This window comes from Sitophilus oryzae, unplaced genomic scaffold (genome assembly GCF_002938485.1).
Source record: "Sitophilus oryzae breed Bouriz unplaced genomic scaffold, Soryzae_2.0 scaffold_882_pilon_pilon, whole genome shotgun sequence".
In the NCBI taxonomy this organism is placed as follows: Eukaryota; Metazoa; Arthropoda; class Insecta; order Coleoptera; family Curculionidae; genus Sitophilus; species Sitophilus oryzae.
Window position 1 is genome coordinate 1871728 of NW_022147508.1, and position 20774 is coordinate 1892501.

The window sequence follows — 20774 nt, forward strand, 5'->3', positions numbered from 1 at the left end:
TTAACAGCATTAAATTTTTTTACAGGTACTATTAGAATTGGATTAAGGCAAATTAATTAAATTGCGTTTATCTCATCAACTTTTAATCAGTATTTAACGGTCTACCCAGGTTTTGCTGCAAGATAAAAAAAGTCAGTGGCGCACATATTTTTATTAGAAAATTATTCCAGTTATAACCCATATGCAAGTCCTTCGTGTATTTTACTGGGTTTCACCCAACCTCCTGGATTCTCCACTCTTTAAAAACTACTCATACTGACAATAGTGTAGCGGTCCACTCACGGTCACAAACCACTCTAAACCTATGAGATGGCGCTCGAGAAAAATTTTACGAAAACTTGATATCAGTAACGCTCTCTGGAAAGAAACACTGTAGGATGTATTTAAACCATATATTTATAAACTAAAATAGTTAATATACAAGGTGAGTTTTCTACGATGTTCTCTATGGGTATCTCGGAAACTACTGGAGATAGAGAGTCGGTTAAATGGGGAAAGAATTGCAGTTTTGTGAGGACAAACATGTGTATTTTCGGATTTTTCAAAAAGTTTATGGCTTACTAGAAAAAAAAATTAAAAATGCAGTCTAATTTCATTATAATTTATTTTAGACAAAAACTTTTCAGATAAAAGTTGTAGATAATTACATCCTAATTAAATTGTGTCATCTGTTTTTGTTCTAAAGCTTGTCACTTTTGACATATGACACAAACATATGTTTTTTTTTAAATGGAAACCATAGTTGGCCAAGACTTTATAAAAAGCGCCATTTTTAAGCTTTTTCAGCGATATAAGCTATAATATGTTTTTTTTCGAAAAATTACTGAGTTAAATTGGAGGTTACACGGCTATTCAAAGATATTTTTATAACAATCTAATCAGTCTGCTAATATTACCCGCTTATTTCCAAAAAAAAGTTAAAGTGAAAATCTCAAGGAGGAAACCCGATATAAAGTTTTTTTGCGAAGACTGGGCCATCCTGCAGATATTTATAAAAATTTGATCAGCTGTTATTATTATCTATACTTAATTGTAATACATTTGTTTAAATAAGGTTGCTTAATACGCCAGAGTATAAAATTTGAGTCTTCCGCTCATTTAGGGTAATTAGGAGCCACATAAAAATAAATATATATTACGACAATTCACTTTGAACATATCTATTGTGTCAACATTTTTGGTGTCATGGCAATAGACTAAGTAACATAAATTGTATTTAAGTGTACGTTTTACGGCCATAAAAAATATTTTCTTCTTTTTAGAATTTCCACAGAAATATAGTTTTCTACCATTTGAAGGTTAAGCAGTTAAGTTAAATGAATTAGCAGGAAATACAAATTCTAGTTATACCGAGTACACCATAAAGTTTATACTCTACAAATTGAAAAACATATTACTGAATATCCAAAAAAAAAATCAGCCAATCAATCTTATATCAAAAAAAAAATAACTAAATCAATTCATCCTATCTAATAACCAAAAAATAAACATTTTGGCATGCGACAGTCATTGCATAAAATATTGAAAAATATAGATGAAAACAATTAATTAGAATTCACATTTTTCAAACTTAAACAGAATTTTAAACGGTTTTAAAAACAAAGTAGGTTCAAATTAGCCAAAGACAGCAAAAAGAAGACTTTAACTTAAAATATATTTTGTCATTATTTTTCAAAAAATTAGCATATTACTTTTTTTTCAAACTAATTCCCTAGTTTTAGAGAAATCCAGACAAATGAACTCTGAAATACGGACAAAATCCGGACGTCGCGCGTCGCAAAAAAGAAACTATAAATTTATTTATGAACTTATATCCATATATCCATCGGTGCCCGGTGGCGTAGAGGTACAGGCTCTCGTCTACCAATCTCAAGGTGTGGGTTCGATTCCCACACCCGGCATTTCATCAGCCGACTATTTTTATTAAAATAAAAATAGTTTGGGTACCTAGGTCGACTCAGCCTTTAATGAGTACTTGGGATTCACAATCCTGAGGTAATAATAGGCGGTTGAAGCGTAGTGCTAGCCACATTACCTTCCTTGTATACCGAACGGCTCTAGTATAGCAAGCTGTACCTTGCTACTCCCAAGGCGTTAAACGCTATATACGGGAGCTATTATTATTATTATATCCATATATCCTGTAAGACGGAGATAACAGTCCCGCAATCAACATAAAATTATAAACCAACAAAACATTCACTTTCCAGGAGTGCACCAAAGGCGAAAATTTTGAGCGCCAAAGCAAGCCAAAGTATAGAAATAGGTAGGTATACTTTCGAACATAACGTCGCCGTCGCGCGTCGGTGAAGTAGAGCTGTAGCATCGTAGAGAGTAAAATATTCAACAAAGTAACTGAGAAATTAATTGAGCTGTAACTGGTAAAATATTTATTATTTTATTTTTTTTTTGTTTTTTTTTTAAGTTAAATTACTACGCTTTTCCAAATCCGGGCAAGACCACCCCGGACACTTTAAAACTCCGGACGCATGGAAACTCTAAATTAAATAATATTCTAAATACAGGGTGGCTCATCGAAAACGTTCCGCAAGGCATAACGGCCAGGGTAAATTTTTTTTCAGAAAATTCAAAAACACGTCAATTTTGTTTGTGAGGGGGACAACTTTTGCCCCAAAAATGATTGCAAAATCTTCAACCCTCTAAGCGGGGGTGTCATCCCCCAACTTTTTTCAAATGGGAAGGGGGTCAAGTGGTACCGCAATGAAAAGGGGTTTTGAAAATCGGTCGAGTCATTGAGAAAATATGAAGGATTGAAATTTGGAAAGTTTATTTAAACATTTATCAGAGTAAATGATAAGAATAAATTCCTTCGTCCAATTTGCTGTTTTTTCTTATTATTTCTAGATGTTTACGCATTTTTTCACTTGCCACAGCTGTGGGTTTTTCACTGAACACATAGCTGTTCTGTGACTTGTGCGTTGAAGTTCTTCTTCGATGAAGTTCTTCTCAATATTCTATGAAGTTCTTCTCAATATCGTTAAACTTTTTAACAATTATGGATAGTACGCTGAGTACAAGAAAATTAGCCGATGCAAAATTAGCCGGCGTGAATCGTACGTCCAAAGGATATTAAAAAAACACAAGTTCCACCCGTACAAAATTTAGTTGGTACAAGAACTCAACGAAGACGATTTTGATCGTCGCTCAGAAATTTTGATAGATATATTTCCAGTAATTCTATTGGCTGAAAAATTCATCTGTCACAAATTTCAGCCAATAGAATTACTGGAAATCTATTCAAGGTCGTTACGCCGTTACGCCGATACGCCGTTTTTAGGATAATGTGGATGCACCCTCACTGAACGATGACTCTTGGCTAAATATATTTATTTATTTGCTTGTGATATGATATTGTAAAAATGACTTTTTCCATTTTTGTTTAGTTAATATTATTTTTCTTTGTTCAAAAAATGTGTGTTAGTTTTTATTTTTTTTCAAAATTTGTAGGTATTTTAGTAATCCACGGGAACACGGGTTGATCACCAACTCTATCAAATTTATTGATAGAGAAATTCATGTAAACGTTTTATTCAAAAATGGTATTTATTTTTAATGATAGTCTTCATTAAAAAAAAACGAAATCCTTAGGTCCCCAGGGTGAATTGCTAGTTACGCTAATGTATTTAGGGTCAAAATTTGAAATTTATATAATTTTCCAATATACGAGGTCGAAATGCTTATTACGGACATAGTAAAATATATTTTTATATTTTATTCACATTTAATGTAAAGAATATATTTTACGATTTTACGATTTGTTTACTATCGCCATACCTGATTAAAAACACATACACATCTAGTTACCGACATGTCTGCTTCATTATGCACATTGATTCGAATATCCTTTTATATCTCCTACTATTTCTCTAGGTATTATATTATTGCGGATCTATTAGAATTTTGAAATACAATTTAGAAGTTTCTCTAATTTCCGTGATATTATGCCTAAATTTTAAGAATTACTTTTAATTGCTGTATATTCGAAAAAATGTTTATTCTTTAACGCTTGGGCAAAATGGAAAAAACAAAGAGAGAAAAAGAAATATTTTCCCAAGCGCGTGAAATAAAACCAGGCAAAAAGATTATAGTTGAGGGTTGGAACCTTTGGTGTTACACTGCAAAATAAAACACTAAATCACCACAATACACCAAAACACTTTTACTTTTACACTGGACGCGCGTTTCGCTAACCATGTTAGCATCAGCAGATGATTATAAACTAAAATACAATCTATCAATTCGCTCCAATTGTAGATGGTATTTTAGTTTATAATTATCTGCTGATGATGCTAACATGGTTAGCGAAACGCGCGTCCAGTGTAAAAGTAAAAGTGTTTTGGTGTATTGTGGTGATTTAGTGTTTTATTTTGCTTTTTCCAGGCAAAAAAGTTCATTGTATAAATTAAAATAGGGTAATTCGCCAAAAATTTACGGCAGTACTGATAAGGGTAAGCAAAGACAGAAAGAATCAAAAGGTCTACTAACAGGGCATTGTAAGCTGAATAGGCATCTAAAGTTAACAATGGGATTGACGGACAAAGGTATGTGCAGGTTCTGTCGATCTGAAGAAGAAAGGACAGAACACATTTTGTGTCGTTGCACCTGCCTGGTAAATGTGCGGTTCTCTATAGGCAATGATAGGCCGCTGACAGAGAGCTACATGGAGGGTTCAGTCTCCAAGTTGCTATAGATTTTGCGAAAAGGATAGGACTGGAGAATGTAACCCAAGGATCAGAAGAGGACCACAATAGATCTGGAAAGGTCCCAGTGGATCAGGCCGATAGCCTGATACCCACCTCGAAGAATCTAATCTAATCTAATAAAGTTACCATGTATGATAGTTACACACATTTTTATATAAACAGCAATATTTGAATCAGCCGAACAAAAGAATATGAACTCCACTAGCCACTCCTAATAGAAGCCCTAGTGAAACAAGGCCTTATATAGAAACTTTCGCCAATATATACAAAGAAGCCAAGGATAAAACAACTCCAGAGTTCCCAACTGGCAAAGGAGACAGAAGAGACATCACAGGGAGACGCGATATCCCCAAAGCTGTTCACAGCAACACTAGAAGAAATCTTCCGTCAACTGGACTGGACCAACAAAGGATTAAAAATAGATGGAGAATATCTCAACCATCTAAGATTCGCTGATGATATAGTCCTAAATTAATTCAATTATATACAAATCTAGAATGCCCCTTTATCTAAAGAAGAGGACATTTTTTGACCAATGTGTATTATTACCAGTGACGTATACTACCTATGCATGCGAAACCTGGCCACTTAAAACGGATATCATAAGGAAACTGCAGGTAGGACAACACTCAATGGAACGAAATTTGCTGGGAATAACCAAGAGAGATCGTAAAAGAATATTTTAATATAAAATTGTGTGGGAGGGCTAACAAAGAGAATATGTTAATGAGGCTAAATTTAAGAGAGAATTACAACCATAATTGGAAATGGTTGAATAAGCTGAAAATGATGATGATGATGTTGATTTGAACTTTATATTGGATCTTTATTTATTGCTAATCTAATGCAAGTATTCTTTATTTGTTGCTAATCTATATAATTTAGATTTGAGTACAAAGAAGTATAATAATTAGTCGTCATAATAATTAAACTCTATACTTCATTTTTTTCTATTAGATAGATCGAATCAAAGCATTATTACCTTTCTTCAATGTTGTCAAAAACAAAGGGGATTAACCCAGGGCAAAACAGGTTTGTCTCGATGTATTAAAAATCGTTTAATACGATAAAGTATAGAAGCTGCATTAAAAAATGATAAAATAAAAAAGAAGTAGTATGTTGACCTGCACCAAGTTGCGTAAAGTAATTCAGGAGTAATTATTACATATTTATACAATGCAAGGCTGTAGAGCTAAATAAGTTCACTACAGTTTAGTTATAAACATATTTGAATTGACATTGTTTTGTAGGAATGTAAGAAATAGTTACATAGTAAATTTTATATAATTATATTCTATTAAATATTCAAGTAAGATGTCTTGTAATAAGTAATATACAGGGTGGTCCGAATGGTATTCCGGAAACATATTCTACAGATAATAATAAGTAAAAAAGTTCGTATAAATGTATGTCCTAAAATGCTTAGTTTCGGAGATACAGAGTGTTGAAGTTTTATTTTTATTTCGATATTTTTCAAATAATTTCTGAAGTAACGTCAATATTTGGATAAAAATTAGTATCTCGGAGTTTTTTGACATTAAAAATGATTGATATCAGATGATTTTGATGTCAAAATGACTCCTACTTGTAGAGGGCGCCACCTCCATATTTTTAACTGGTTTAAAAAATTATAACTTTTCGTCCGTACCTGTATAAAAGAACTGAGTAAAAAAATATACATTACGACGTTTTTTTACGTAAAAAAGTCTCTTGGTAAAAATCGCTATAAGTAATGGTTCTCGAGATATTTGGAATCAAAATTACCAATACCTGTCATCATTGGCATAAATTAAACATGTTGACTAAATAGTTATTAGACTGAAATCATAAATTTGAAATGTTTTTGTATCAAAAGTTCAAAAGAAACTGATAATCATCATTATTTCGAAGAAAATTTATTATTAATTTAAAAAAGTCAATATATAACTAGAACAATCTACTTAACATGTTTATTTTTTGTCAATAATGACATGTATTAATTAATTTCATTCTAAACATCTTGAGAACAGTTACTCGTAGCGTTTTTTACTAAGAGACATTTTTTACGTAAAAAATCACGGAAATGTATATTTATTCATTCAGTACTTATAACTCTTCAAAACAGCTAAAATACATGTAGGTGGCGTCCCCTACGAATAGGAGTGATGTCAAAAGACTGTCAGGCACCAATTTTCATCCAAAAAATATTGGCGTTATTTCAGAAATTATTTGGAAACAATAGAAATAAGAATGAAACTTCTACACCCTGTATCTCCGAAACCAAGCATTTTAGGACATACATTTATAGGAACTATTTTTATCTGCAGAATACGCTGCTAAATTTTCCGGAATATAGTTAGGACCACCCTGTAGAGTAAATAAAAACAGCAGGTTTAGTCTTCACTGACTAAGTTAAAAACACTAATAAATTTAGCGAAGACGCAGTCAACAATCACCACATAATAAAACTACTTTTCAATTTATCAAGCTTTCGAGAGAAAAGAGAGAGCAACTTATTCCCATCATCAGGACAGTTTCTAAAATATATGAAAAAAACGCATTAAAATGTTGAATTTGTCTCGGAATTTGTATAAAAACAAACTTACGATGAGTTAATTAACAAAACAACATCCTTTGCACATTACAGCCTTACAAATTAACATCATTTTATAAAAATATTCAAAATTCAAAATCTATATCTAAATATTTTTTAACAAATTACTCAAAAGAAATTGCTACATTGTTGTTTCGATCTCGATCGACAGTAACTCTTTACTGTCGATTACTTAGTTTACCTAGTACGTTATGCTGTACCAAAATGCACTAAACATTTTAAAACTTTTCTTATCAAAAGATTTTTTATGTTGACATGTACTTCTGTTTCTTGCATTTTTTTAATGTTCCGCCACAAAATTTTGTTGGCAAACTTAAAAACATAAAAACTCTTTTATAGTTATTCCTTCAATCAACGATACTAGTCTTGTATTTTCTTTGGTGTCGTATAAGTTGAGTCTTCTTACAGTGCCATACTCTATATAGAGCGTCGGCTACCTCTCGCATGTACTTGTGATTGTGTTTCACAAGCACACGGGACCTACAGTTTATTGCCGAAATGCCGAATCCGAACGGCACTATTTGAGACGCTGTACAAGGCAAATATACTCAAGGTGGTTTGCCATTGCCTTCCTTGAGGTGGCGCACAGTGGGGTATTTGACACCGACAGTTGATCCATTTTTTTTTATGTAGACCTTATATAAATTATTGGTATTTTCAATTAAAGAGGAAATAATATGAACAAAATAAAGGATAATTCGTCGATTCTAAAAAAAGGATGAAAAATCATTATTCCAGTGGTTCCACGATCAATGCCACTAATGCCAGTAGTAATATTGCAACTAATACTACTAATGCTACGACTGATCCGCGACCAATGCCCATACCACTAAAGCCGCTACTAATGCCAAATTGTGCTATACTGCTAATGACACTAATGCGATCGCTTCGTACACAACAATGCCATCGCGGTTTACACCTCGCATTAGTATATCACTGATTTGCAAATTAGAGGAATGTTTTTCTTATTTTATCAGCAAAGTCGCAAAAAGTCGCAGTATTTTATTTTACTGTATGAAAGCCCAATGTTTACTAAGTAAAACATATATAGACAATATGCTGAATTCTTCGAAATGCGCAACTAAATCTCTAAGTATAATAAAAATGTCACAAATTTAATCAAATTTTCTGAACGCCTAACTTTTAGTTGCAAAGAAAATCGTTAGTATAGAGAATATCAAAATAAATAATATGTTTTTGTAGAATACATACCTGCAGCTTGCTGAGCCATTTTCAATCAAAACAATAATATAAAAAAAAGGAGCAGAAGAACAACAACATTTTATAATTTTAAACATAAAATTTAGCCATTTACCTCTTATCTGTGAAAAGTAACAACCATAGTAACAACTTTGACGTTTCGTTGAAACAGATGAATGCAGCTAAACACACCCATAGCAACGCCATTCATTGCAGACATGATTTAACTTATCATTTATCTTTTTTTGGGAAATCTTAAACACATTTGCTTTTTCGAATTTCGATCACCTTTTTCATGCTAATACTCCACCGTGTGGCGGCTGGTTGGCCGCTCTATTTAGATAAATAAATATTTTTATTTAAACAAATAAAGCGACAGTACTGGCTGGGGATCGAACCCAGTACCTTCCGCCCCGCAGTTCGACACACTGGAGCTACGGCCGGCCACCATAATTTGAATAATGTACATAAATTATTTCATTCACTCTATAATAAAATTTGTCTAAGGCCATTAATTTGGAGGAAAATTAGTTAGGAAATTTTGTCTATTTTTATTTTGTATCGAATTTTTGCATTATTTGTAAAAATGTAGTTTCGGAGTTATAGCAAAAAACTAGCTAAAATACATTTTTTATATTTCTTGCATTTTTTAATGTTTAACGGACAATCCGCCGTCACAAAATGTTGTTGCCAAACTTCAGATTCGGATTCACCGCCCCAACAAACATACGAGTATGAAATAAATTAGGGCCCCCCCAAAAATACATTTTGACTTTTCACTAGATTATACCTTTTCACAGTTAAATAAATCATTGTTAATATTTTTTAAATACTACTCTTGTATTTTCTTTGGTGTTCAATAATCTACATAAATTATTTCGTCCATTGTATAATAAAAATTGTCCACTTTTATTCTGTATAGAATTTTGGCATTATTTCTGAAAAATTGTATTTTTGGAGTTATAGCAAAAAACTAGCTATAATTAATTTTTTATGTTTTTTGCATTTTTTTAATGTTCTGTCACATAAACTATTTCATACACTGTATAATAAAAATTGTTCATTCCTTTGCAATATGCTTATGCAACGAACTTTAAATTGTTAGTAAATAACTAATTATTAATTAATTACCAGCATTCGTGCTGACATATCTATTAACGTTATGAAGACAAAATAATTAATGTGTGTCTGCAGATACATTATTATAATTAAAAACCAGTTGTTAAAAAAAATAAAATTGTGTTAAACTTTAGTAATGAGTATTGTGAAAAAAACTGTTTTATTATTTTTAGCGATAGCGTCAATTAGCCCTATTAGAGGAAGACAAAAACTGCGTGAGTAATTTCTAATTAAGGCATTTATCTATCTTGGTACGTGGTGTCATAAATAGTTATAAATTACTAAATATATTTAGTGTTAATTAATAAATTAAATATAATAGACGATAGATAGACAAATAATAGAAAATATCATTAAGTAAAAACATAGCTGTCCAGTTAAATGAGTCACCGACGGTTATTATTAAAATTTCAATTACCTATTTATTATTGTTGTCCATCAACAGAAAGTTTAAAAATTAGGTCCCCATGATTATGCTTAAGAGTCCATATCACTAGTTCGAAAAAGTAGCAATTAAGCCCACGGCTACACAGAAAGCATTTTTTGCGTTTTTAGCGTAAAGCGTCTTTAGCGACTAAAATAAAATAACAGGATTATATAGGAGTGACCACACAAAAAGCATGTAGCGTTCGGCGTGTCTCGCAAAAAACGCAAATGAAAACAAATCAGCTTGTTTTCTGTAGCGTCTTTAGCGTTTTCTAAGACGAGACCCCGTCATAGGCGGACGTTATATTTAATAATACAATAAAAATAAATTAAATAGTATGCATTTTTTTCATTTTAGGATATTCTCTAAAAATATTTTTATAAAGAACATCCAACAAGTTTAGGAAGATTTTATTAAATCCAAAAATTTGAAAGAAATGTTTGGAAAAGTGTAGTTTGAAATGTTGAAAAAGTAATAAATTAAAGGAATATTTTCTTACGCGTAAAAAATAGTTTTTTATGCGTAAAAAGTGTTTTTTTCTGCGTAAAAAAGGGTTTTAACGTTTTTGACGCATAAAAAATACTTTTTTACGTGTAACAAATAGTTTTCTACAAGTAACAAATAGTTTTATACGCGTAAAAAATAGTTTTTTACGTGTAACAGTTTTATTCGCGTAAAATAATAAAACTAGTTTTTTACGTGTAACAAATGTTTTTTTACACGTAATAATTTGATTCACTTTTACAAAATTTGTATTAAATATCAATATTTTTGATAAACACGTGGACTGCTCACTAAGTATGTCTAAGCCATTAACACGTTTCGTTACAACGAGCTCGTGTGTCAGGGCCGACTCACTAGCTCGTATGTCACAGCCTTCAATTTTTACTCCCAGCCCGCGTAAAGAAGTTTCATTCCATAATGTTTCATAAATCATGTCCTAAAATTGCATTAGCAACTAGAAATATTTACTATTCTATTATATAATTATAATTATTTATTATATTATATTGTAATTATAACAAGTACTAACCACAACACTACAACATAAAAAAACTATACACATATAAATAATATAAACTAAAATTCGTAAAATAAATGACAAATAATAATTATTATTTTTACACACACCACTGGCACTAGTAGTAGATTGTGTTTGTCTCCAAATATATGCCCCGGCCCGTCCACAATTCAATCCCAGCATCTTTTATCTTCGCCTTTTCAACGCGAACGGCGCCGATCTCGCCTATCTCTTTATCACAAGATTGATTGTTGGACAGGCCGGGAATCCACGAGCTTGCGACGTTACTAATTGACATCTTGATAGAAACTGCAGACCTGCCGCGTCTTTTGCGTGATTTTAATGGACACAAATCGAAAAAAGCGCTTAAAACGGTAAAATCGCAAAAAGCGCTTGAGACGCAAAAACGCAAAACGCTAAAAACGCTTTCTATGTGGCCGTGGGCTAAAGGCAGATTTCTGAAATTAATATAAATATTTCCTTCGGCCACACACCCGCTTTACCCGACCCCTGAGAGCAATCTGAAAGTACAGCCAAAGGCTGTACCAAAGATTACAGTGCAGTGCATTCAGAACCTCGAAATTAGTAGATTAAATTAGTGGTTTCAATTAGCGTAGAAGTTTGTTCCTTTAATTTCAATGTAAGCAGTCAGAACATCGAAGTTAGTGGTAGTAGAAAAAGTTATCACACTTTTAACTTTCTTCACTAAATATACTTAAAAATTTGCGAGTAGTGTCATTTTGGCCTTTGATTAATTATCATCAGTCAAAAGAAATTGTGGTTAGAAATGAAAAGTTTATTGTTTTATAAGCTAATTATTTGGTTTTCTCTAGGGATACAACTGACTACAGCAAGCTATTGCTAGGATATTCTATTAATTTCGAGGTCTGAATGAAGCTTTAATTTGTGTAGAAGATGCAATTTTATATATACAGGGTGGTCCGAATCGAATCGGGAAAATTCGTAACATATTCTGGACAAATAAAAGTAAAAAAGTTCGTATAAATGTATATCCTAAAATGCTTGGTCTGGGAGATACGGGGCGTAGAAATTTAATTTTTAATTCGGTTTATTCCAAATAATTTCTGAACTAACGTCGATATTTGGGTGACAATTAGTGTTTGGGTGTTTTTTGATATGAGAAATTCGATTTCGATGTCAGTATGTATCCTATTTGTAGCGGGAGTCACCTACATGCTTTTTAACTATTATGAAGAGTAATAAGTAATAACTTTTTGTTTGTACCTGTATTTTACTACCGAGAGAAAAAAATATACATTCTCGTCGTTTTCTGCGTAAAAAAGATATTTTGGTAAAAATCGCTATGGACAACCCTTCTCAAGATATTTGGAATCTAAAAAATCAATACATACCATCATTGACCAAAATTAAACATGTAGACTAGATAGTAAATAGAGTGAAATAACAAATTTGGAAATGTTGTTGCGCCAAATGTTTAAAAGAAAATGTTTTATCGTAATTTTTTTCTAGAAAATGTTATAATTAATTTAAAAAAGTGAAAAGTTCCCAAATTTACCATTTCAATCTATCTAGTCGGATCACCCTGTATGTCTTAATCACTAGAAAGGAATGGATTACATAGACATTCAAAATTTTTAATACATGGTTAGCCTTAAATAAGTGCAAATATTTTCAGTGGTAGTATATTTCGACCCCAGAAATACAATTTTTCGCGAAAAATTCTTTTTCAAAATTAGTAATTTTAAAAAAAAATTGAAAATTTTCTTAGTTTTTACTTAAAAAACATTACAGTAACAACAGGTAGTAGATTAAATTTAACATAGGTAACCACAGGTAGTAGATTAAATTTACAAGAAAGAAAACCCAGAAATGATCGAGCGGTTCTCAAAATTTAAGCAAAAAACATTTTTTAGATATTTTCAAAATAAAATAACTCGGTTAATTTGGACTTATTTGAAAAACGGTAAAAAGAAAATATTTTTTTTAACGAGATCTACCAACCCTGAAAATATTTACCCAAATATGACCTACAGTAGACAGTTTCTTAATGATACAATATGATTGAAAAAACTGCGTCAGCAATGGCTATAAAACACAGATCACTGTCAACTTAAATGTTTTATATATAAAATTATGAGGAATCCCCCCCCCAAATGATGTTCATGTCCAATATATTTCGATCATACGATATTTTTTCTTTAATAAACAGCTTCATTCTTAAAAATCTGCTCCAAATCGGATCCAAATTTGAAGAAATGCTTCATCGAATCTGTAGAACACTTAAAACCTTACTTGGCCAAAGGTATTCCAGAGTTCGACATCCCGCCATGTGAACCGTTGGAGATTCCAGAAGTTGTCATCGATCAAGGAACAGGCCCGGTGTCAGTTTATTCGTGCTACAAAAACGTCAAAGTGTATGGACCGTCCCAGTTTGAAATTAAAAATATAAGGTACGTTATTTTATAAAATATTCTGAAATTGGTGGATCTGTAGGTCCTATAAAAAATATAAGAATTCCGTTTAAATTAGGTACAGGGTGTCCCCTATTTTCGTGTATTTTACAGGGTTTCTTCTTTATGCTTGGAGGTATCAAGATGCGAATTTAACATCAGTGTGTTACTTTTAATGACTGAAATTAAAAATGTTACACACAGATTTGTCCTAGCCCTCTTAGTTCTTGACATACTCGGCAAATTCGAAATTGTTACAATTTCCGACTTACCTCGTATCTCGGTTATCTTATTATCGAAAAAGTGAAATCTGACTGCTGATTTCACTTTGCACGAGGTTTTGCATGTAAAATCTAGTGGCGTAACTAGTTTTTTACTGGCAGCTGTCATTCTTGAAATATGACCCAATTTTTTTTAAAACGATATACCCTGTATATTATATTTATGTTATTTGTCTTGTTATGAACTTTCTAAAAATATAAAACCGGGTGCGTCTCAAAAGTGGGTCACCCCCTATAACTTTTTTATTTTTTCAGATAAAAAAAACTAGTAGTGGTAGGTTTGGTAGTAAAAACTAAAAGTAAACACTAGTATTGGTGCGTTATTATTATTCAATTGTTTTCGGTCACTTTCTGTTTCACCGGAAATGACTACAACTTTTGATTTTTAAATGGTACCTTCGATATTTTTTTACTTTATTTGATAGAAAATGACACTCTGAATCGAATGACATATCATATGTCAACTTTTGACATATTCGCTCAAAAACAAATTGTATTTTAAATTTCAATCTAGAGTGCAATGGCTGTGTTAAAAACACTAAAAAACACTAATTTTTAATGAAGAAGCCTTGGAAAAATAGATTTGATCGTCTAATGTTTCTAGTGTCTTGTCCTGGCCGGTTAAAAGATACCCATATCGGATTTTTAATTATATCTCAATTTTTTTCAAATGGAACGAGGGTGACTTATTAGCATAATAGGAAAAAGCATTTTTTTACAAATAATTTGATACCACACACTTGGTATTTCGAGTCAAATTGTCGTTATGAACCGCATGTTATAATTTCAAATTAAAAATATGCGAAAATGTCAAAAGTTGACATATGATATTTGTCATTCTATTCAGAGTGTCATTTTCTATCGAATAAAGTGAAAACATACCGAGGGTGCCATTTAAAAATCAAAAGTTGTAGTCATTTCCGGTTAAATCGGAAGGGACCGAAAACAATTGAATATGTCAATCAATCCTAATTTATGTCATATATTACCAAATGAAATCTCGTTGTTTTATCTGAAAAAAATAAAAAAGTTATAGGGGTGAGCCACTTTTGAGATGCACCCGGTATAGTCCATACTTACTTTCATATACAAAGTAAAAAATCATCACTTAACTAATGTCGATATTTGGATGAAAATGTATCTGGGTGTTTTTGACATCAAAAATTTGATTTCGATCAAAATAACTCCTACTTCTTTCGGTCAAAATGAATCCTACTTCTAGGGTGCACCACCTACATGTCTGGCCGCAACTGGTATCTGACTATCCAGTCGACAAAAATTTTATTAGTGATTCTCTGGTATTGACTACTGAAAAAAATTCTACACACTGTATCTCCGAAACGAAGCATTTTAGGATATAAATTAATACGAACATTTTTACTTATTTTTATCTGCATTTTTATCCCTGTATAATATTTTTAGGATAGACATTGATAAAGGCAAGTTAAAGATCAAACTGTGGTTACCCCGACTGAACGTTGTGACGAATTATAGCATGAACGGTCAGATTTTAATGATGCCAATTAAAGGATCGGGTTTAAGCACAGGGAATTATACAGAAATTGAGGCTATTTTGAGCATGAAAGCAAAGAATATCGAAAAAGACGACGAAATATATTACAATATTCAGGACTGTTCAGTGGATTTCAAAATCGGACATGCACAACTTAATTTTGAAAACTTATTCGATGGCAACAAAGAGTTGGGTAAGTATTTAAGACACCCTTAATGTGCACATGGGTTCGGCAATAGTGCGTCGGACATCTGTAGCTCCTAGAAAAAACTTGGGAATTTTGTTTCAGTGCAAACCTAAAGTGTGTACTAGGGTATATTTCAGGAAAATATTTTAACTTCTACAGGGTGACCAAAAAAAGTGTGAGTGGATCGGGATGATTTTTTTAAAATGGAACCCCCTGTATATTATTGCATTTTTGGCTTCCTTTCTGATCACTTTACATAATCCTAAAATATGAGTAAATAAATTTCAGTAGTTTCAGAGATATTAATAAATAAATAATAAAATATTTTCAGCCATTCTTCAAATACAAAAACTATCCTGAAATCAAAACTATATTAGGTATTTACTTTAGATGGTCTGGACTTATTCGCTGTAAATATCGGAATCTTAAATCATACAGGGTGTTCAAAATTCTACGACAAACTTTCTAAAATATAAAATAATTTTTCTTAATTTTTTTAAATGGTTCACCCTGTATATGATTTGTTTAATAGATGGAGAATTAATAAATGTATCTAGAGTTTGTATCTAGTGACCTATAACTACCAGAAATTTTCAGTTTTTTCATATAACATTTTCGGGGCTATATTAACCAACATTTCTATGTACGACAGTCCAACCAAATAGACAACCCAACGGTATTCATAGTTAGAACAGGACAGAAAATTGATTTTTGAAATCACTTTAACTTAACGTTTTCGACTTTCCTTCGTATTTCCAAACACAGTATACAGGGTGGTCCGAACTGTATTCCGGAAACTTCGGCAGCATATTCTGCAGACAAAAATAAGTAAAAAAGTTCGTATAAATGTATGTCCTAAAATGCTTAGTTTCGGAGATACAGGGTGTAGAAGTTTCATTTTTATTTCGATTTTTTCCAAATAATTTCTGAAGTAACGTCAATATTTGGATGAAAATTGGTGTCTGGGAGTTTTTTGACATGAGAAATTTGATTTTGATGTTGATATTGTTACGTTTTTCGTCGGTTCCGTGTGGATAGAAAGTCACAATTTATTTAAACACTATTTATTTAACACTAATTAACAAAAACAATAACGATAAAAGACTTAAAGAACTATTTACAAACGATTTATAACTAAGAATTTATTTTGAATTTTAGCGCGTCAACTGCACTCGATTTATAACTGCCCTCTCTAGGCCACAGCCGCCAGCTTTTATACCTACAGTTAAAGTTTACTAGAATAGTCCATAGATCGTTAGGTGCATAGAGAAGGTTTCGAATGTTCTCGTATGTACTACTCCATTCCAGTGTGACTCGATCCTTCTCGAATCTTCGAATGAATCGTTACGGTGTCTATGCGATGTTAAGGTCATCCGAGGGCGGGCCATATTGTTAGATTAGGTCGAGTCCACACCGGTCCGCAACAATATGACTCCTACTAGTAGAGAGCGCCCCCTGCATATTTTTTAACTGCTTTGAAGACTTTTTGTCCGTACCTGTATAAAACTACTGAGGAAAAAAATATACATTTATGACGTTTCTTGCGTAAAAAAGGTCTCTTGGTAAAAATCGCTACTAGTAATGGTTTTTGAGATATTTGGAATTGACATAAATTAAACATGCATGTTTACTAAATAGTTATTAGACTGAAATCATAAATTTGAAATGTTTTTGTGCCAAAGGTTCAACAGAAACTGTTTTATCATCATTTTTTACAGAAAAATGTATGATTAATTAAAAAAAATAAAAATATATCCCAAATTTATTAGTTCAGTGAAATAACTATCTACTCAGCAACGCGCTTATTTTTCGTTAATAATGACATGTATTGACTATTTCCATTCTAAATATCTTAAGAACGGTTGCTAGTAGCGATTTTTACAAAGATATATTTTTTACGTAAAAAGTTACAAAGGTGTACATTCTTTCCCTCGGTAGTTTTATACAGGTACGGACAAAAAGTTATTACGCTTCAAAACAGTTAAAACACATATGTAGGAACTACTAGTAGGAGTCTACTAATATGTATTGACATCAAAATCAATTTTTTCATGTCAAAAAACTCCTAGACACCAATTTTGATCTAAATATTGACGTTACTTCAAAAATTATTTGGAAAAAATCCAAATAAAAATGAAATTTCTACACCCTGTATCTCTGAAACTAAGCATTTTAGGACATAAATTTATACGAACTTTTTTACTTATTTTTATCTGCAGAATATGCTGCCGAAGTTTCCGGAATACAGTTCGGACCACCCTGTATTTAAACAATAACATCTCGTATTGTGACAAGAAAAATTAAATAATTTATACATGGGTATAATAACTCAATGAAAACTGGGAAAGTTAGCAATCAATGAGTGATTATTGATTTTTTTTTATTACTTGTTATTAAAAATAATTTGTTATCCATCATAAAATTAAGATTTATTTTTATTTTAAAATGTGTAATAAAAATATCCAATATAATATATTTTAAGTTGCTTATTAAAGTTCATAAACAAAGCAAATAAAAAGTTATTTTTGACAGTTCTCAGATTTAAAAATTTCCAAAACTAATGGGTCTTTAAAAGATACGTTTATGTGAAGGTAAGTAATAATTAAAGTGCATTAAACATCGAATGTATCATCTCTGTTGCACTGACACCAATTATAAAGCATAATTTTATGATTATTACACGGATATAAATATTTTATTTTAAATGGATAATTTTCAATAACTAATACCTGTATATAATTTGTCTAATTATAAAGAGATTATTCTTTTATAATAATAAATTAGACTTGGCAAATTGAATCTTATGATGTTTATATGAGCATTGAGCGCACATGAGCAAATTTTACTAAGCAATTTCTCCACTTTATATATTTTTAGCTGCACCTTTTGTTCAATGAATTCCATTAGTATTTAAACTTAGCTTAACTACTTACTAAACTTAAAATATTATATTAAATATTATTATTATTACTTATTTCCGATTGTAACATTACAATTCTTTTCTAATAATTTGTATTATATATGTATTATCGTTGATTGAAAGAATTGGGAAGATATGCAACCTAATGGACAAATTCGTGAAAAGGCTGATTAATTTCCCCTTACGTCTCAAGTGCTGTAAGGTGGAGCCTCCACTTGTTCTGCGACCAACGCAACACTCATTTTCTCTAATTCGGCTAGCGAAGACATATCAAAGACGGTGTGGAACTGAAAGCGACAATGTTGCCATATTAAAATGTGTAATATCTGTAGGTAATACGTTTGACAATCTTTGGATAAAAAAAACGAGTTTATGTATTGAAAATTTATTCGTGTTAAACAACAAAAATAAAAATTCATTTATAGGTACTGAATATTTCGAAAAAAAGTCGTTTAGTTGGCTTAGAAATGACAACTATTGATATTAACCATAATATTTTACATATGAAATAATAGCGATCTTCATTTCCAAGCCAAGCCCGACGCCGTTCTTTGTTTAATAGTATATTATATTAAATTATTTAATGGTAGAAAATCCGTATTATTAACGTACTGTACCCAAAATCCGTAAATCTACGGATTAATCCGTAGTTCTGGAAACACTGACTCGGCAACCACCCACTCTGTCAACTGAAAGCAGAACTACGGTACAGTATTCTTTATCTGTTGCGCTGTAAACGACTATCAGCGCGCAGCGGCGCAGAGCTAAACTAAATCTCGGACAGGTTGACTAGCGGCAATCGCATCCCCAGCTACATCTTGGACAGGTTTTGTGCCACAAAATAGCCCATCAGGTTGGGCATCTTCTTATATCTTCAATCAACAGTATTATTTTAATTTATTCTTTAAATTTTTAATTAATTATATTTCCGGTGATATGCTCTTAATTATATTTATCGTACAATTTTAATTCTGATAAGCAGATAGTATACTTCGTAAATGATATTAGAGATTAGTCAACCTCCATATAGTTAGGATGTTTCAAAAGCGGAAGTAGGATTTAAATCGTAATCTAGATAACAACAAAAAACAAAAAAGATATATGTAAAAAAAGAAAGAAAATTGCGAGAAAGAAACGTATTGTTACGTTTTTCGTCGGTTCCGTCTGGATAAAAAGTCTAATTTATTTAAACACAATTTATTTTACACTAAGTAACAATACAATAACGACAACACAATTAAAAAGTCTATTTTTATATTATATATATATATATTATTTTATATTTACAAACTTATTTACAAATATTTATCTAAAACGGATTTATTTGAATTTATTTTAAAAGGCGCGAGCACGAGACCAACTCTGATTGTTTCTGTCTCTTTTTTGCACAAGCGTCGGTTTATATATGAGAGAAACAAACAGTCTAAATTTTACTCGTCTTTTTTATCTTTTCGTCGTCGCGTGTTCTCTGTCTTTCTGGCGTATTCCACTGGTGCCCGAATGGGGGCGGGGCATATTAGTGATGGGCTGAATCCGCAACAGTATAGAGAATAATATATAACTCTAGTATCGTAGAATTCACATTTAGGATACTTGAAAATTTTATGAGAACGAAAAAGAATTAGAAGATAAAAAATTATTTGAAGATATGATTTTAGGTGATGTAATGAACATGTTTCTCAACGATAACTGGAAAACAGTTACCAACGAGGTAAAGCCTATTTTAGAGGACAGACTTGCTGAAATATTTAAGAAATTTGCCAATAAGATATTCCACAAATATCCAATCAGTATGCTCTTTCCCCAGTAAAACCTGAACAGAGTTTCAGTGGTGTAAAATATACTTTGTATATTTTCTGTTAAATTATTGTATTTTAATCCTCTACTACTGTATTTAGTAATAAATTATCCAATTCTATAAATAATGTCAAGTTACTTGTTTTATAAAAAATAAAGAGTTCCTAATTCAAGATTCTGTTTTATTTAACAAAGTCGCAGTTTGCAAAATAAAACACTAATTCATCACAATACACCAAAAAATTTTACTTTAACACTGGACGCGAGTTTTTCCAACCATATTGGCATCATCAGCAGATGATTAAAACTTGACGATGATATTCAGTGAATTATTGCAAAATTTTTACTCTGGCGTATGTCAATCATTAATAAAGACAATGCCAAACAGGCTTGCAGTGGTTGCAAAAGTTCATGCCGATGTAACGCCATATTAGAACAGTTATTTTTTAAAGTGTCAATCTTTTTGTTTATATATTGGCCTACAGTTTATTTTAATGTTTATAGAAATTAAACTATTTAAATAGGTACCCATTAGAAATGTTAGATTTTAATATATTTTT

The 20774-nt window shown here is 31.5% G+C and overlaps 1 protein-coding gene across 1 annotated transcript; it reads left to right on the top strand.

Annotated features, from left to right (window-relative positions):
- Positions 1-9670: 9670 nt before the first annotated feature.
- On the top strand, positions 9671-20650 carry LOC115890573 (protein takeout-like). Its single transcript, XM_030910843.1, has 4 exons — positions 9671-9851; positions 13276-13516; positions 15220-15503; positions 20076-20650. The coding sequence occupies exons 1-4, from the start codon at positions 9773-9775 to the stop codon at positions 20225-20227; spliced, it is 756 nt and encodes a 251-aa protein (XP_030766703.1). The 5' UTR covers positions 9671-9772; the 3' UTR covers positions 20228-20650.
- The last annotated feature ends 124 nt before the right edge of the window (positions 20651-20774 follow it).